Below are 20,696 nucleotides of genomic sequence, written 5' to 3' on the forward strand. Positions count from 1 at the left end.
CGGGTGTGGGCGTTAAATGTGAGGACATATATGTGTTAATTGCGAATACTATAAAAAAAACACCAAAAACAGAGTTTGCAAAATGACGTACACTGCAAAAACTCTGGTGTTGATTTAACACCAGCCTGGAATCTATATGTCCACACCAGTTTCGTTTTGGTCTAACACCGGAAAGGTGTTTATACAACACCAATTAGTATTAAAACAGCATCGGTTTGATTCCAAACTGGTGTTGTTTCAATACTTCTCTGGTGCACATGTGGACATATAGATTCCGGGCTGGTGTTAAATCAACACCGGAGTTTTTGCAGTGTACTATTCATGTATTATAGTTCCCTCTTCCTCCATCCATGACCAAAAGAAGTCTTAAGCACACAAACAACAGTTCAAGAGTCGGGGGGGGGGGGGGCAGGGGTGGGTGAGTGGGTATGGTCCCAGGGACGGATCCAGCATTTTCCAAAAGGGGGACACACTTTTCCGAGGAAAAATTTTGTCAAGCAAAAAAAAAAAGAAGGTTTTTAACAATAAATAATTATGATATTTCGTCCCCGAGAAAAATTGATAAAAAATATATATAAAAAAGGTCTTCACTTTCAAGAAGGGGGAAATACTTCTGTTTTAATTGCACTTTTACATTACAAATTATAATTTTGCTTCACAAGGGGGGGGGGGCACGGGCCAGCTGTGCCCCCCTCCCCTGGATCCGCCAGTGATGGTCTCTCTCTTTGATTTTTATTAAATAGGAAAACAAGAAATACAGATAGCGTCCTGACTAAAGTTGAGGTTTGGGTGTAAATGAAGTGAGAACTTTTTCTTAGCAAGGATTTTATTTCATGCTTGACAGAGATTTTGGGAGTAAAATGCTTTTGTAAATGGGTAAAATTTTTCATTGTTTTTTTTCTTGCCAGTGAATTTTTTTTTTTTTTTTTTTTGGGGGGGGATTCTCAAAAAGTAAAACTTAATTTGTGTTGTGAGCAAATTTTGAAAAACAATCACATCAATCTTGAATCCGTCTCTGCATATGCCCCACATCCACACACGCACATCAGCATAGGAATTAATATTTGTTATCATTATCTTTGTGAGGAGCTATTTCTTTTTACATTGACTCACACCCACCCAAACACCCCTCACACACCGTCTGACACACACACACACACACCCTCTCTCACAAACACACACACACACATGGTATTATCATACCCAACTAACTCAGAAGCACAAACATTTGCACGTGAACTTAAACTTCTTACTTTTTAAACGTTTTAGACAAGGTCCAAAACAAAACAAGATTCCACTTTACATCTGATCAGTATTGAAAATACTCATCTCCTCATGTAGAAAAGGAAAAAAAAACAATTATGATCTAAAATTGAATAAAGTTAAAGATTCAGATGAATACTTTTAATCCATCACAACGAGTCGGCAACATCTCTTTGTCAAATTAATGCAGATTTATAATTTATACACAAGACGAGTCACTGTATAAGGAACAATTTTCGCCCCCAAAATAGACTTGAGCCGTTTTTATATTCAGATATTCTTGATACACGCCTGACAAAATTAAAATACACACACACACAAACACCCTCACACATGACCTTAGCTCAACTGATATTTGCGTGGCCCTATATGTATAATATGACCTGTGCGTATTCTAGGGGGTGCTCGGGACCCGGCCCCCGGGAAAATGGGAAAGAAAAGGAGGGAAAGAATATGAGAAAGAGAAAAAAAGGGGAAAGAAAGAGAGAAGAAAAACAAGTGGGAAGGGGGGGGGGGGCGCCAAATTGACGTTCGACTTAGGGGGGGGGGGGGTGCCGAATTTATATTCAACCTGGAGGCGCCGAATCGATGTTCTACCTCGGGGCGACAAATTGGAGTTTGATATAGGGGAAGCCGAATTTATGTTCGACTTTGGGGGGGGGGGGGCGCTGAATTGATGTTCGACTTTGGGGGGGGGGGCTGAATTGATGTTCTACCTACGGGCGCCGAACTGATATTCGACACATAGCCGGGGGCGCCGAATTGAAGTTCGACACAGGGGCGCAGAATTGATTTTCAACCTAGGGGCGCCGAATTTTTGTTCGACATAGGGGGTGCCAAATTGAAGTTTTTCTAAGGGACACCGAACCGATGTGCGACCTATAGGGTGCCGAATAGATGTTCGACATAGGAGCACCAATTTGATGTTTGTCCTGAGGCGCCAAATTCATATTCGACCTTTGGGGCGCCAATTTGAGGTTTGTCCTTAAAATTACTCATACACATGAGTTTGGCGCTCGCGCTCGTATCAAATACATAGTTAGATGTCCATCCTGTTCATGATTACCAAACGTGCTTAGAAAGTCAAAATTTGAGGTTAGAATATAAAAAATCTTCAGTTCGCGCTTCACACTCGCATCAATTATTTTAGAAAGATACCTATCATGTCCATGGTTACAAAAAGTGCTGAGAATGTCCCGTTTTCGGTCGGAAATTCAAAAGCTTTCAACTCGCGCTGAATGTTGAGATAGATATCCATCCCTTTCCTGATTACCAAAAGTGCTAATACAGACTTTCCAAATTTGAGGTTAATATAAAAAAAAATTCAGCTCGTGTGTCGCACTCGCAGCAATTGTGTAGATATACGTGTATACCCATCATGTTCACGGTTACAAAAAGTGCTTAAAATATCCGATCGGGAAACATGATATAGAAGAAAATACTTTCCACCCCCCATTAGCGAGAGCTGGATCCGCATCTGGTAAAGAAATGTCAGCCCGCTCACATAATGTGATGAGAAGTTGAAACCCCAGAGTGCTTAAAATTCTACGCTTTCAGCATGTTCAGGGGGCCGTTTTATAAAGCTGATCGAAAGTTAAATGCGACTTTATGAACGACTGATGATCCTTAAGTTTCTTTTTGGAGCGTAAGACAGGTTCACCAGTCGTTCTTAAAGTCCCTCCTAAATACGAACAGCTTTATGAAACACCCATCTGGTCATATTTATTATTTTCAAACAGTGGTATGACAACATATTCATGGATATTTTTTTCATGAACACATAAAAGAGTAGTCTTCATACAACATGCATTTAAGGCATGCCTGGCGGCAGTGGCGTAAGTGCTTTACCACCCCCCCAAAAAAAAAACCGGGGGGGGGGGAGAGGAGAAAAAAGAAAAAGAAATAGTAACGTAGTGGGGAAAGGAAATTATTGTATATTATCATTTACATTATTTGAAATATTATTTGCTTAGGACCTATGTGTTCTTAATTTTTGGTGCTCGCATTTTCTGTTTAACATGTTTAATGAGATATATAATACTGATTTACTTAAACATCCAGTTTTCAAGTCCATATATAGGATCGAAACCTTTATTTTGTATCTTTATTATTACAGTGCCACTGATACTTCGTGTTTAAAAGGTTCCTTCGCATACAAATCATGGCTGAGACACTCAGAAATAAGAGTGTTCATTATACATTTCGATTATGAATATTCATTATCAGGTTCCGGTTGTAGGATTTCAATTCTCCAATCATCACCTCCATCATCATTGTCATCATTGTCATCATTTTCATCATCATCATCATCATCATCATCATCATCATCATCATAATCACCAACAGCAAATTCGATTTCACATTCATCCTTTATTAGTTTTTTTAAACTTCATCCTCTCTTCATCTCATCACCATTACCACCATCTTGCTGTTATGACACAGAACATTTACACACAAATCACATATCATACCAATAATCTTGAGTTTTTGGTAATATCAAATTATCCTCCTGAGTAATGACATGGACATTTTTTCTATTTTCAATACAAACAATATATCATCTGATAATAACTATTACTCAACTGAACATTTTACTTCTAGATTTAGAGACATGGAACATAAATTCAGTTTGCTTCATATTAATGCTCGTAGTTTGAACAAAATTTTTGAGTCATTGGAATAATTACTTTTCACTTTAAACAATTTCAAATTTTCCATTATTGGTGTCACGGAAACATGGCTTCACAATACTTCACCTAACATATTCAGTTTGGAAAACTATAATCTCATTAGGCGTGACCGGGAAGATCAAAGAGGAGGAGGTGTAGCATTTTACATCAGTGAACATTTACAATTCAAAGTAAGGAAAGAAATATCATTAAAACAGAGTGAAACTTTATTCATAGAAATCACGAAGCCAAAAAGCAAAAATATAATTATTGGATTGATTTATAGACCCCCTCATGATAAAGTAAATTTATTTTGTGAAGACCTTGAAACGTGCCTTCATACTATTAGAAAAGAAGAGAAACAAATATATTTAATGGGTGATTTTAACATCAACCTGTTATCCCAAAATAATGAACATGATTTATTCCTACACACAATGCATTCATTTGGCTATTATCCCCATATAGATAAACCGACCAGAATTGATAGCCATTCATCAACACTTATCGACAACATTTTTTTCAAATATATTAAACAGAGATATTACCAGCGGATTGTTAATATCTGATATATCGGATCATTTGCCGGTTTTTTCATTTTGCGATAATGATATTCCAAAAGAAAATATACTCAAATCGACAATGTATAGAAAAGAATCTCAAAATAACATTGAATCGTTTAAAAGGGATCTTGCTATTGAAGAATGGTTGGATGTATTTCATGAGTCTAATTCAAACATTGCATACACAAATTTTAACAATAAATTGCAGACATTTTACGAGAAAAATTTTCCTCTGATACCACTGGTCAAAAGAAAAAAGGCAAAAATGCCATGGATTTCTAAAGCAATTTTAAGATCCATACGTACCCGAAATAAACTTTACAAGGCATTTTTAAAGAACCCTTCTATTCAAAACAAAAATAAATACAAAACTTATAGAAATAGACTAACCAATACAATTCGAGCTTCTCGCAAATTATTTTATTCCGAGAAGCTTTACAAAGTCAAATCAAACATGAAAGCAACATGGGAGATTATAAATGATTTGATTGGCAAGAAACCCAAAATATTACCCAAAGATAATTTCACAGCTCATGATGTTGCGATAAATTCAGAAGATGTAGCTGATACCTTTAATTCCTTTTTTGTTTTCTTAGGACCCTCATTGGCAAACAAACTTGACAGAACTGATGAAAATTTTGGAAAATTTCTTCCCACACCCATTAACTCTTCTTTATTCTTTAACCCAACAAATGTTCAGGAATTAATTGAAATAACAAAAAATCTCAAATCAAGCAAATCACAGGGAATTGATAGAATTAGTACTTTCCTTCTTAAGCAGATCATACACTATATTGCCTCTCCTTTGTGTCATATTTTTAATCTGTCGATTAGCACCGGAATATGTCCTGATTCCCTAAAAATTGCAAAGGTAAATCCTGTTTTTAAAAAAGACAATCCGCATGAAATAACAAATTACAGGCCTATTTCTATTCTTCCCAGCATTTCCAAAATATTAGAGAAGATTATTTACAATAGACCTTATAAGTTTCTAGATACTTTTCATTTTCTAAATTCTAACCAATATGGATTCAGGAAAGGACATTCGACTGATCAGGCGTTAATACAAATATACGATAAAATTACAAATGCAATGGCAAAAAAAGAACATATAACAGGCGTATTCATGGACTCAAGCAAAGCCTTTGACACTCTTGACCACCAGATATTACTTAAAAAACTTGAAAATTTTGGAATTCGCGGAATTACAATATCTTGGTTCAAGAGTTATTTGTCCAATAGAAAACAATATGTAATTCACAATAATATTCCTTCTGATTTTCAGTTAATACAATGCGGAGTTCCACAAGGATCAATCCTAGGCCCCTTGCTTTTTTAAATATATATCAATGATTTGACTTCTGTAACACCTTTATTATCATATGTATTATTTGCAGATGACACCAACATTTTTTGTTCACATAATAGCTTAGAAACTTTAGTAGATATAATTAACCGTGAATTACCAAAACTATCTTTGTGGTTTAAGTGTAATAAGCTTTCACTCAATATAGATAAAACAAACTTTATTTATTTCAAGCATACACACTCACATGATAACGAATTTCCTTACAATATAAACATAGACAATACTCCTCTCAAAAGGAAAAGAGAAACAAAGTTCTTAGGTGTCACAATAGATGAAAATTTAAATTGGAATGAACATGTACGTTGTATAACTACTAGTATTTCTAGAAACGTTGGTATACTTTACAAAATGAAAAACATTATTCCACATACAACTCTTGTCATACTCTACAATTCATTAATATTGCCTTATATATCATATTGCAACATAGTTTCGGCAACATGTGCAAAAACTAAAATTAATACAATATACTTATTACAGAAAAAAGCAATTCGAATCTGTACTGATTCCCAATATTTATCACACACAAATCCATTATTCCATAAACTAAAGACTCTAACAGTATTTGACATAAATACTATTCAAAGTTTACTACTTATGTTTAAGTACGTAAATAACATGCTCCCACCTTCATTCCACAATTTTTATACTCTGAATACATCTATTCATTCTTACCCTACCCGTAACTCTTCAAATTTCCATTTAATCAACCCTAAATTGCTTATTGCGCAGAGATCCATAAGACACCATGGTCCAGATTTGTGGAACTCTCTACCAGAGCCTGTAAAACAATCTTCGTCTCTTCACTCATTTAAGGCAAACGTTAAATCTATGTTATTATCAGAATATTTGAAGTAAAATTTCTGTGTCATATCCTTTTTATCGTGAATTTATTCCTCCTTCGATTTAGTCATTACCAATATCTTCATCATGACCACCATCATCTCCATGGCCTTCATCATCATCATCATCATCATCATCATCATCATCATCACATCATATCACCGTCACCCTCAGCTTTATCATCTTCATCTTCATACTATAATATTGCATGAATTCATGTTTCGTATTTGAAAATGTATGCCCATTCTGCTTTATAAATGTATTAATTAATTCAATAAGTATAATTTTGGGATTGTCATTTTTTTCAAGCAATCTGCTTATGATGACAATCCTTCTCCTGCAAATTGTAAATATCATATAGTTAATCATTTTTTGTCTGAAATTATCTTTTTAATACTCTTTATTTATGATTCATGCCAAAAATGCTAGCATATTATGTTTATTATGTTATGAAAAATGTATTATACGAATGTTATGGATGCAGAAGAAAACAATAAATCAAATCAAATCATATACACCAAATATATTTCCTCGCACTTCGATTTATTATTGTTTTATGTATTATGCGTTATTTTCATGACTGCTTAAAGGGATTGCCCATTTGTAAGGTCTGAATATAAATCATTTCCAGTCCGTATTTACGTTCGCATTCAATAGTGGATTAATGAGATATGTCTGCTCTTCATGAATTTCTATAAGCATTAAATGTCAGTGAGTTACGTATGGCCTTAATTCCTAAGAACAAGCCTTAGATTGCCTTTCTTCAGGTCTGATCGAATTTCAAAAAATTTCAGCTCTCGAAATATTGGATTTAAATTACACATTTACACTATTCTTATTATCATTATATTGATATTTTGTATATATTATAGTTATCATTATCATTACTAGTAGTAGCAGAAAAAGAAGAAGAAGTAGTAGAAGAAGTAGTAGTAGTACTACTACTACTACTACTACTACTACTACTACTACTACTACTACTACTACTACTAATAATACTACTACTACTTCTACTACTACTACTTCTACTACTACTACTACTACTACTACTACTACTACTACTACTACTACTTCTTCTTCTACTACTACTACTACTACTACTACTACTACTACTTCTACTACTACTACCACTACTACTACTACTATTATCGTTATTATTTCTATTATATATTATTGTTTTAAAACAAGCTCATTCAGAAATTCAGAAATAACGTGCATGCTGTACGTTCAACAGCTCGACACCCCTTCCAAATCACCCTCACACACTCCTCCCTCCCTCACACACACACGCCCACATCATCACACACATCTCCCTATACACACAACCATCACCCACACACAATGAAATAATCACAATTGGTTTAATAGTAAACTGCCCTCAAAACAAAATCGTAGATTTTAAAAGGAGCGTATAGCTCTCAAAATAAAGTCACACTCTTCGCCCGTGCCCATGATATGACAAAAAATAAAAATGAAATATCCGTTTCTGAAACAGTCGTGAAGAACACTTCTTTCAGAAACGGATTTTGAATTCTCTTTTCTTGGTCAAATCATGTAATGGGTACTGACAAAGAGTGTGACTCTATCTTCAATTCATACATACATACATAATATATATATATATAATTATATATATATATATATTGTGAAAGAAATGGATGAAGGGAACAATGGTAGGCGTAGCTTAAATCAAGGGTCCCCGGAGCTATCTACCCTTTGGAAAAAAATTGTGATGCCGAAAAAATGTCTCTGCCGGGAATCGAACCCGGGCTCGCAGCTTTGAACGCCGTTGCCTTAACCATTAGACCACAGAGACGGGTTAGTGGATAGGGCAACCCCGATCCGATTGACCGTCAGAGAGACGGATTTTTGACACTATACTAATTGTAATTTCCTTTGTCGGGTGTAGGTGGGATTTTGAATTTGATTTTCCAAAGGGTAGATAGCTCTGGGGAACCTTGATTTAAGCTACGCCTACCATTGTTCTCTTCATCCATTTCTTTCACAAAATATTTGAATAAATAAATATATATATATATATATGTATACATATATATATAAATTATAAAACCCGTGAATGCAATTGTTGCAAAAAGGAATCTATTATCCCAATTCATTCTTTCTTTTATTATCATAATTTTTTTTAGAGGGGGGGGGGGCAAATTAGAATTTTGCAATGGATTTTTCCCAACTACCATACGACTTCCGTGCCATTTCAACCCGAATGGTGGCCCGCCTTCCTCCCCCCCCCCCCCGTCTTTCACTCATTTGCTTATAAAACCATTATATAGAGAAAAGAGCCAAATACAATGCTTCGTTTTGTTTCAAGTTTGGTTTGTTTCATTCCATTTCATCTTAACTCAAAAACATGGGAACTCATTACACAGATATGATATGATAATCATAATACAAACGAATAAACAATGTATATAATAATAGTAACACTAATGGTAAACACTAACTTAGTGTTTAGTGATAAACATATTCATCAATAATTATATATACAATGGAGGTAAAACTACTTGTTGAATATTCTTGCCTAACATTGCTACCACCAGGGGCGGATCCAGTATTTTCAAAAGGGGGGGGGCACATTTTTCCGATGAAAATTTGACAAGGGGGGGGGGGGTTACCTACCACTACCATAATAAATAGATTCAGATTCAGATTCAGATTTATTTCCAACAGAAATAACATGAATATTGATACAAATCATTTTCATACATTATAACAAATATTTGCGATACAAATCATTGTCATTATAATCATAGTAAAAAACATCCATGATAATTAATATATAAATATATATACAATCTGTGGAAATAGGAGATTCACTCAAAAGCAAAGCTTGTATAATGTGAACCTCCCTCAAGGAAGAGAAAAGGGGGGAGAGAGAGAGAAAGAAAGAGGGGGGGGGAGAGAGACGCAATGGTTGCTATTTGCCTACGGAGACTTACTGAATAGATTAAAAAGAACAAGATAACCCACAGAACAAGACAAAACTAATAAAGAGTAAAATACCACGAAGAAAAAAAAAACAAGAACAAGAACAGGACGACACAAGGAGAAATAAACATAAATAGAAACAGGACGAATTGCGACCGAAATTAGAGAATAAAACAAGATGATAAAGACTAATGATAAATGATAAATACTAAGCTACACTGAACATTCGAGGAGTTAGTACCTAATAATAGCAATTCTATTACGTAACATTCGTATAAGTCTTCAGAGGATAGCATTTCCCAGGTGTTAGGCAGTGAAATTCACACAATGGGATTCAAAGCAATCAAAATTCCACACAGGACCAGTTCTCTATAAAAGGCCCTAACCAATGAATAGGAACCATATTTTTCAAGTGTGACGGCAGTGACTACACATCTTTATCTTCATGGTGAGTATTGAGGAGACGTAAGCCTACGGTCTCCTTCAGCCCTGCTCTCCGTTGGGGAGCAGGCATGGAAAGCCGCCTGGAGTTGAGTAAAAGCGGCAGCTATCATGGCAGTCTCTGATATTTTAAGGCATGCAAGTCATGCTGACTTGGGCAGGAGGGCTCCTCCACCCATATTTTTGGTATGTGAGCCATACCTTTCTACATCAGGGGGCTGCCCTACACTGTTTCTTCATTAGGGCGCTGCCCTATCTTTTCTTCTAGAAATTTCGCTGATTCAGCACACCTTCACATCATTATAATGATTTACTCTGTAAACTCTTTGGTTTATCGAATTAAGCCATATGCTGATATGACATCGAACCATGTCATTGATTTGGATTGCGAGCCTTACCCTTATTACAGCCTTATTTTGACTTCAATTCATCCGAATAATAAAATTGCTTCCAACTTTTTCTTACTTGGCATTGCCAAATTTTCTACAATACTCGTTCTAATGTGTGGTTAGTATACCAACCAATAACAGCAACTGTGCTGGACCAAGGGATTTAATTTAACCCTTCTTAAAATTGTTGTCGAGTAATTACTACAGTATATACGCCTATATTCCAATCGGATTGTGTACAGAAGAATTCAATACGACACCGGAGCACCGATAATACTGATGGTCATGGCCAACTGTGTACTGGATTTACTTGTATTAGTTAATACTGCTCTGACAGTCGATTTTGTTTTCACCATCCCAAAGATGGAGAGTTTCTTACTCTATAGAAGCTACCATTCCTTTGCCATAGATTGGCATGAATCTTTCGCCATATCATAATAATGGGTGACATTCCCGGACATTATGAACATGTGTATCTATGTATAAAAATTGTTATGCCTACATTTTGAATTATCCCTCATAGGAATCTTTTACAAGAACCATTTTCGTTTAAACATGTTTAAAAAGCATCGATTTGGAGTATAAACTGACATCGCTATAACATGGACTGGCACAGGCCTCTCTTTATAACCTAGAGTACATTGTACACAAAAGGCATTTTGCACAACGCAGGGAATCTTCTTCACTGCTTATAAAACGATGATCGATATGCTCTTGTGTTAAATTTAAAACAAATTAAACAGTTGTACCAAGAGCTTCACAACAGCGATATTATCGCTAGATATCTCACAACTCGCGTGGATAATGCATAGACTTACTACTGTGCCATTTTACATATTCGCATAACCCGATTGGTTAGTGGCAAATTCATAGTCATTTGAATTGCTTTTAAGCTGGGAAAAGCCAAGTTTTGTCACGAAATTCAACTATCATCCATTTGTTGCTTGTAATATGAAGCTTTACATTCCTCAAAGGAAAAAAGCATGATAAAAAATGCTTCATTAAATGATTATGGATCTGGAAGGAACTTCATGTTGAAATAAATTTTAATTGCCAAGATGCAAATCTCATTGTCTGAGGTTTACCAGACAACAATATATAATACACGCAAAATTGTTCCAACTAGTAGTTCATCCGTGCAAGGCGCCTAAATGAATAGCTCATTACTATATTCTTATATTAAAAGAGGTATCTAGTACATTTTCACCAGACTTTGTAAATAGGCTACATGCTCAAGCCTGAACATTCTTTTGCTGATAGACCTTCCCATTCATTCATGTTGTCCTTGACAACCTACATTGAAGATTTGTCAGACCATGGACCTATATACATGTACATGTATTCTTGTTATCTATTCATTGAACAAAGAAGATTTTAATTAAAAAGATTGAACAAGGAAGATTTAAACAGATCGGATTTCTAACTTGACAAAGCACCTAATTATCCTTTCCAACGCAAGCCGTTGATACTAAGAGTATTCCAAATTCCCGAAGTGTACAACAAGTTGGATTAAGTAACCTTTAAACCTTTCAAAAGTTTAGAATGTATGCAGACATGCATTCCGACAATTTTGGTATTGGTAAAAACACTGGACAGAGATCCATTGTTTAATCAAAGTTGAAATTTCTTCCACCCTGTACTCATCTTGTACAAGACTATCAACCATGAACCATCAACGTTGTGCCATGCAAAATTACACAATATGCTACCAAGAAGACTTAACTATATTTAAAGTAACTTTATATAATACATGGATTCCCAAGAGAACTTTTCATGAATGTTAACAATCAGTCATCTGATATAAAATATTGTATAAGCCATTATGATCCCTAGAGGATGCTGCTTTGATTTGTACATTTGTATCGCTGAAATTGAGTTTTTTCATTACTAACTCCTCGATCACGAGGGAAATACACCAAAAAAAAATATGAAATTGTGTTGATAAATAGTTTGAAAAAAAAAAAAAAAAAAATGAATAACAATAAAACTGGGATTTCTGGAAGCGAGCTCTCGAGGTCTGTTTTACAGGGGAAAGTTAAAAACCTAACCTGCTTGGTTCTTTTACTATTTACATCATTCAATCAGACGACTATGTTATGTCATGTATAAAAAAATTGGAGATCGAAGTGTCATCATTTTGGACTTGTATCTCAAATTAATTTCTGACAATTATCAACATTAAGATTCATTACTTATTGTGCCAGTCAATTATGCTTATACTCAAACCGGATACTCCACAACCTATGATTGATCTCAATCACTGCTAATATCGTTAGCATGTTTATAGGTGTCGCGATCATGTTTTGTAAGGTATCTGACCTGCTAACTACCAACATAAATGTTTAGGAATCAATTTCTTGCACGGCACCTATGCCCTAGAACAATAATTTTTTAAAACAAATTTGTTTTTCACAAACAAATGAATACCAATATCATTAACTATTCAAATTGATACGTATGTTTGATTAGAAGAATAAACTCCAATTTTGCAAGCTGTGCTGTAAACTACACCCTCGACCACCACTATGCTGATAATCAAGTATTATTGAATCATGGACCTACCCATGATTGAATTAAGGCAATTTACTGCCTACAAATCCTTGTTGAACTCCTTGTCTCAATTACAGTATTTGACAGCAATATAACTCTTTATCAATTGTAATGATAAAATTCATTAGTCGAACAAAATTTGAAAACATGAAATTTCATTTAATTTAAACCATGGTTATCAAGTTTATAAATCTTTCAGGAAGCTTTTCTTTTCAGGTATTCTTACATCTAAATTCATTACAGCCTTTTATGGACTTCCAATTCGGGAGAATATCCTTTTACTTGGCACACCAAATTACAAGGAAGTTTGATTCAATTTCATTGTACCAAATTGTTGAATGTTAATCTTTTGGGGGCAATCATAAATTATATCTTCTTATTTTGACGTCAATAATTCTGCTCTTCTCTGCTGACAGCAATTACGTCCAGCGTGCTCAAACGCTGAATGAACCATCCAAATGTCACTTTCAAGAGTTGTCATGAAAGTTATTTTGTACGATGAGAAAATTATTTGAACATCACTACTTTGTTCTCTTCAATTATGAATTCTTCTTTGTTGATTGCTTTTTCTAAACTACTCTTCTCAGGTTAAAGGTGCACAAACATGACAAAGATTACTGTCTAGTATTCACCCATTGGAACCCCCTAAAAATATTTAGTAACCTTGTCTCAGATCAAAAACTGAATTAGTTTTTACATTTTATACCATCTGACCATGATGCCTCAGTAATTGTTCCGCGTTTCATCAATAATTAACTACCTCCTTCACCACTAAAACTTTTGATTTGATCATAGAGAAATATCTTGACTTTTGATATCTGAAGCAAGATATTATTTTCATCCTTATATAGTACGATGAATCTTCCAACATTAGTTATTCTTATCTTAAACGTCGATTATTATATATGGCTCTTCCAGTGAGGCCATTTTCGCCTCTACTGCTGATGTAGAAAACCTTAAAATGATATAAAAATTATTTGAAAATATTTCACATTTATATCAATGGATTATATAGAAGTATGATATGTACTTGATTGATCGGAGATAATTTGCAAGATGAATCGATGAGGAATATTTCACTGATTAATTTCCTCGCCTTCATTGAGAAACAATTTATTAATAATTATATAAATATAATCATTGGCTGATTCAGTGTTCCTTAATTACATTTTCATAATGTCAATTCATTCTGAAGTGTTATAAATATTTCTAGTTTGGCAAGTGGCAACATCGTATGACCACGTTGAGGTAATATGATCTTTATGAGATCATTAGGGGAGATAACTTTCAAATTGTTTGAAATTGACTTCTGATATGTGGCTTTGAACATGCTATCCTCTGAAGACTTATACGAATGTTACGTAATAGAATTCGTAAATTATACAAATAGTATGAAGTATAATTAGAATTCTATTAGTAATAATGAAGTATAAGTCGAGGAGGATCCCACCCTGCATGACTGCATCAAAACAATTTTATTCCCTCCCGATTATACAGAAGTCAATTTTGAAATGCAGAACTTATTTTGTGGGAATATAGCGCCATCTATCTAGAAATAATCTATTCCGAGGCACATTGTTAGTATTATTATCCCCGACTTAAGCACGAGCTGCCTCTTAGCGCTCAGTGCAATCAAGGAGTTGATCCTGTCGGTACCCATTCTCCTCACCTGGGTTGAGTGCAGCACATGGTGGGTATATTTATTGCAGAAGGAAAACATATCATGCCTGGAATTTGAACCCATGTCCGTCTGATTGAAAGACGAGAGTCGTAACCACTAGACCACGGCGCCCCATTCAAACACATACAACAAATTTGTACAAACCAAATGATTATTTGGTGTGTACATCTTGAAAAATTACTTAAGTGGATTGGAAAGCAATCCTGTTTCTAGTTCTTTACAAGATCTTTGTGTTTTTGTATGATCTTAGCCGTCTTTGAAAAGATGGTTCCTATTCATTGGTTAGGGCCTTTTATAGAGAACTGGTCCTGTGTGGAATTTTGATTGCTTTGAATCCCATTGTGTGAATTTCACTGCCTAACACCTGGGAAATGCTATCCTCCTCGACTTATACTTCATTATTACTAATAGAATTCTAATTATACTTCATACTATTTGTATAATTTACGAATTCTTGTTACACTTCAGCTCGCGTCAAGTGCATCTGGAAGTTTGAATGCGAAGTTAACGGACACCAGGGCCCTGTCTTACTGAGAGTTACGATTGATCCGATTATCCTAAAGTATATGGAAATCCATCAACGTCATAATTTTTTCGTCAGGAAATTTGCACAATGTCCTTTTTATTAACAAAAAAAAGTACACTGAATTTTCAAGAAAATTATGAATGTACATGAAAATATACGTCATATATAGAAAATATTTTGATCAAACATTTGTTTTAGATGTTGATGTTGCTGGCTTTCCATAGTTTTGGTTGATTGGATCAATCGTAACTCTTTGTAAGACGGGTCCAGATATGTTTGAATCACCCAGGTCGAGTCTCAACGGAGCACAGCTTACCCTAACAGTCATCCTTGAGTACATCTTGGATCCATTTCATAAAACTAGTTATAATAACAAATTTCCATTTGGCAGTCAAAAGCTACTGAAGGCCTTCAATCTGATTGGCTGATAGTCATATAATATAGGAAATTTGTTTTAACAAGCCTTTATGAAACAGTACTCTTGCTAGTCACCATGATTTACAGGGAAGTTGTCATGCTCGGGAAATATCCTAGAACGTAAACGTAATAATAACTTAAGCCATGAAGACATTTCAAAAGTATTTACAAGTACATGTATATACAAGAGATGTAAGACAATTGATACTACAGCAGTTAACATAAATACATCAGGGTCCCTTAGTCCATCGCCTAAATCCACCACTGTTTTTTCTTGTCACTTTCCACTTGAGATAGGTCCTATATTCAAAATGTTTTACTCACTCACTTTATTCAGTGTCCAAACTGTACTCTGGGACACGATTAGAAAAGTAAATGTCAAATCAACATTGAAAGGAACTTGGAGGAGTGAAACCTTTTCTAAATGTTGCACTTACCAGCATTGAATGGTTTGAACCAATACTTAAAGGGGTTCTCCAGGGTTAAAAAAATATGATTTGAACAGATAAAGAAAAAATAAAAACACCGAAAATTTGATCAAAATCGTACAAGAAATAACAAAGTTATGGCATTTTATTTTGGGATTTGCACTATTCCGACAGTAAGTTCTATAGGCATGTCTTCATCAATATCCAATACGCATACTGATGATCTCATATCCCCACTTTTTATTTTGTATTTAATTATATGAAATTAAATTTATTCAATTATTTTCCTCAAGGACAAAAAAAATGGATTGACAACTGATTCAGTGCATTAGATATTCATTGCTACAACTTATTTCATTATAAGGGTATCATAATTATCACTCACTTATGCATGAACAATTATGATTTTCTGTAATGATATTAGAAAAAGGAAAGTGGGGATTGACATCATCAGTCCACCTAATGAAAATTCATGGCGACGTGCGTATAACTGTTTTCACAATATATTGCTAAAATTTAAAATTCAATAACTTCACTATTTGTTATCAGATTTTGATGTAATTTTCAGCATTTTGTTTGTGTAAATTTTACTCTATTTGTTTAAATATAAATATTTTCAGCCCGGAGGATCCGGATTCAGCTTTATGCAAAGTTGAATATAAAATTCCGAAAATTTTGTCACTCTTCCAGCCTTTTAAATGTTGATTTCATATTTTAGAGTGAAATTAAGTGAAGTCTCTGAAAAAATGCTTAATTCTCAATTTTCTCTCTCTTTTCAATACCCAAAGCGTATTAAGACATACGACCATAGAGATATATACTAATTAAGCTGGGCTGATACTTCCTTGTTGATAAAACCTTCGGCTGATCATCTTTATCCTGAATACATTAATATGTTACAATGAAATAAAATAAAATACCTCAAAATTTGAAAATTAAGAGGGCAACTTAGAAAAGGCTGTTTAAAAACATGGCATTGGTGTCAGTCTCATATTGTCTGAAAACAGTCTCCTGATGCCCGTGAAGAACTCTTATCGAGGCAAAAGAAGGTTGCTACCCATGTTACAACTGTAAAACCTAGCTTATTCTGAGCTGCCATCAAAATAATTTTGAGGTAGGAGGTTTTTTTTAGACTAACCATGATATATCTCTGTGATTGAGACCCATCTGGAAGAGGTGTCACGCGCGTAAAACATTCCCCATAGACTTGTGTGTTAAAATGGCACTTTTGAAAAATTCATAAAAAATAAATGTGAAACTAGAGGGTCAAATGTTTACTACCTTCGGATAGGATACATATCTGACATTCCATATCTGACCAGAGAAGGGTATTGTAGCCAGCTCATTTTAAAAATAAATCGCCATTTATGAAGATAACTATGATGGGATCAAATTCATCAACTGAAACAGTAAAATAGTCCCGATTCTTCCGCCAGTCAAAAAATAGTTCCAAATCATAGATATATCTTCCCAATTTGGGCAAAGGAAGTTCTAGAGTTACCATTTCTAGAATCAGTGTTAGATTTTGAATCATATTCATACACTTTTGTCAATCAGCAATATCAAATTGAAAAAAATTCGAATGGGTTGGGTCGAACGAATATCTTTTGTCCTCCTGATGTAATTAGGCTCATGGAACCAAGAGGGCTTGCAATCACCCTCCCGTTCTCCCTCTCTCTTCTAACGTTATACAGCTTTATTGTCTCCTCGCTTCTTGCATCTGCAACAGATCGCGATGACGATGATCAGGAAGATGACGGCGAGGATGACCACGACGACGACGATGATGATATTATTTTGTTGCTTCCACCAGGGGACGTCTTCGTAAATTTCGCACAAGGACGACTCCTCGCTATACTCATCATCATCATCATCATCATCTTCGGATTCCACATCCCCTGCAATATTGAAAAAACGGGGGTAAAATGTAGGCATATGGTATTCCAAGAAAAGCAATAATAATAATGATAATAATAATAATAATAAGAATGATAATAATAATGATGATGATGATGATAATAATTATGATAATAACAATAATGATATTGCCAATAATACTAATAATGATAATATTAACAACAGTAATCATAATGATGATGATGATAATAATAAAATTAATAATATTAATAATACTGATATTAATAATAATGATAACAGCAATAATAATAATAATAACAATAGTAATAATAATACAATAGTAATGTTATGGATTGAATACAGATTTTAAAGGGATACTCCATGATAACAGATCCGACAAAATCAGACAAACAAAAGACTGAAAAGATTATGAAAATTGGAAAATGCAAGAATCAACATGGGCCTACATGTAGTTATTTTCTACTTCAGGAAGGCATGCAGTTGTATGTATGGTTCCATAGGTGAGCTGATGATGAAATTTCGCTCACTATTTTATATTCTTTTGAATTTTATCATAACAAACAACGGTAAGTAAAACTTTGTATTTGATCATAACGAATTACGTTTATCATTTACTAATTTTGTTTTTAAAAAGCAAAAAAAAAAAAAGAGGAAAAATAGTATTGAACAGTATAGTATACTAGCAATACAAGCTTTCTGAAATCAGCATTATCAATTGTATTGTGTCTACGGATTAATTTCCACTTATTGAGACCAAACAAAGATTTTTCATATTATACCAAAGATCAAAAAGAAATCTACTACTTTTTCTCAATGCCAATTAATGTTGCATCAAGAGTTAATAATGAATGAGAAATTGATGAAAACATGTGATATAAAAATGAATGACTAGTCACGTGATTTATTTCAGCCAATCACTTGGTTAGGATCCAAATTTACATGTTACAGCACGTCATAATAACCGATCCTACCGTGACACGTGATGCCGTCTCCACCCATGAAAAACCCTTCTGCGCAGGTGCAATAGTATCCTCCCACCGTGTTCATACACACGCCGAATTCCACGTCACAAGTGATGTTTTCACATTCATTGACATCTTGGCAGTATCCTGCGGCGTCTGGTCTGAATCCCTCGTCACACACACAGCTATACATGCCGTTCCTATTGACACACTCGCCGTTGTCACAGTGGCTGCAGTTTTCAGGAGCTTATGTAGAAACAAGGGGGGGGGGCAACTATATGCATTACATAAACTGGACGGAGCAACAATAACGCGTTGTTTTGAGGTTACCGGAAACACTTAGAAGTACTTCAAACAGTCAAGCGTGTGCAAAATTCCATACTTTCATTTCTCTCTTGTGTGTAAGTTCTTTCATACGATTGGTATGGTCCTATATACTGTTAAATGTGTCATGGGTGCCAGTACACAGCGATATATGTATTCATTTTTTTTCGATGGGAAATCCATATCGGAAAAAGGGTTATCAAAAGGGCTAAATCAGATGATTAAATAAATGCAATATTAGTGTTAATTGCCAGGTCCGACCTGGAGAAATCCCCAATGGCACTAGGATCATCCTTTAAAAAAGAACCCAAAATCGCATATCTTAAAAAAAAAACCGCTAGTGACTACTGTTATTGTCTAAAACTCTTTTATTTACCTTTAGAAAAATTGGTTCAAATCATTGCCCGAAAACCGATTACCTCGTTTTTTTTTCTATTTAGGTTTCAACATAGCCAAATTAGGCGGGGAAACTGCGAGTTGTCAAGGTTTATTTCCAATTGGTCTAATGACAATTTGTCTAATTACCAACTCGTCTATTATCATTTGGTTTATCATCAATTCGTCCAATGTCCACATGGTCTAATGGCCATTTCGTTCACTCATCATTTCGTCTAACAACCAGTTGGTCCAATAGCCATTTAGTCCATAAACCCTTTGGTCTAATCGGATAAATTATTAGGCGAAAGGAATGAAAAGAAAATGGGTATTAGGCCAACTGGTGATTAGAAGACGTTATTATTGGACCAAATGGGTCTTAGACAATATGTTGATGGATGGAATGGCATAAGACTAAATGAAGGAAGACCATGTGGTGTGGTGACCATAAAAGAACTTAAACACAAGAGAGAAATAAAAGTAGAGTTGGCAGTAGACGAACTGGCAATTTACCCCGTGTGTTGCATATGATTCATCTTCGTGTGTGACACGTTTGTTACGATCTTATGAGCGACTCGGGCTTAACCTGCAACTTGCCGGGTAAGTTCGCGAAAAAGTGTTCTATTGCAAATAATAATGTACACGCGCGCACTGAATGGGGAGTTTGTGCGAGAAAATCGCGTCAGTAAATGGTACCACCAATTTTCCATAAAATACGTATTATTGAAAGAATCGTACTATATCGGTTATGTAATGTTAGGGAGTAATTATATAATTGCGGGCGTGAATTTATACAATCTAATACACTTCATTCGATATATCTACAATCTCCATGTAATATCGCCAACAAATAATGGTACCAAACAACACAGATGCAGTGCGCGCGCACACTGGACACATTTTCAATAAGCTAGGGAGCGAGTTACTCTATAGCAGCAGTTTACAGTTTAAGACCGTAACACACGTTGGTATGTATTGATGACCACAGGTCTTGGTTTGTACTACATTTGTCAATAGGGAGTTTTCGCAACCACTACGCAGACGCTTCCTTGAACGTTGAGAACCTAATGCA

The 20,696-nt window shown here is 34.9% G+C and overlaps 1 protein-coding gene across 1 annotated transcript in view; it reads right to left on the reverse strand.

Moving 5' to 3' along the window:
• Positions 1–9,024: 9,024 nt before the first annotated feature.
• The window catches only part of LOC129263847 (pro-epidermal growth factor-like), a 33,568-nt gene continuing 21,896 nt past the window's right edge, over positions 9,025–20,696 (reverse strand). The window contains exons 9-10 of the mRNA XM_054901761.2: positions 18,935–19,171; positions 9,025–17,983 (exon numbers count right to left, since the gene is read on the reverse strand). Of these exons, the coding sequence (XP_054757736.2) occupies positions 17,772–17,983; positions 18,935–19,171 (449 nt within the window). The 3' untranslated portion in view covers positions 9,025–17,771. The remainder of the gene's footprint in view (positions 17,984–18,934; positions 19,172–20,696) is intronic.

This window comes from Lytechinus pictus, chromosome 6 (assembly GCF_037042905.1).
Source record: "Lytechinus pictus isolate F3 Inbred chromosome 6, Lp3.0, whole genome shotgun sequence".
NCBI lineage: Eukaryota > Metazoa > Echinodermata > Echinoidea > Temnopleuroida > Toxopneustidae > Lytechinus > Lytechinus pictus.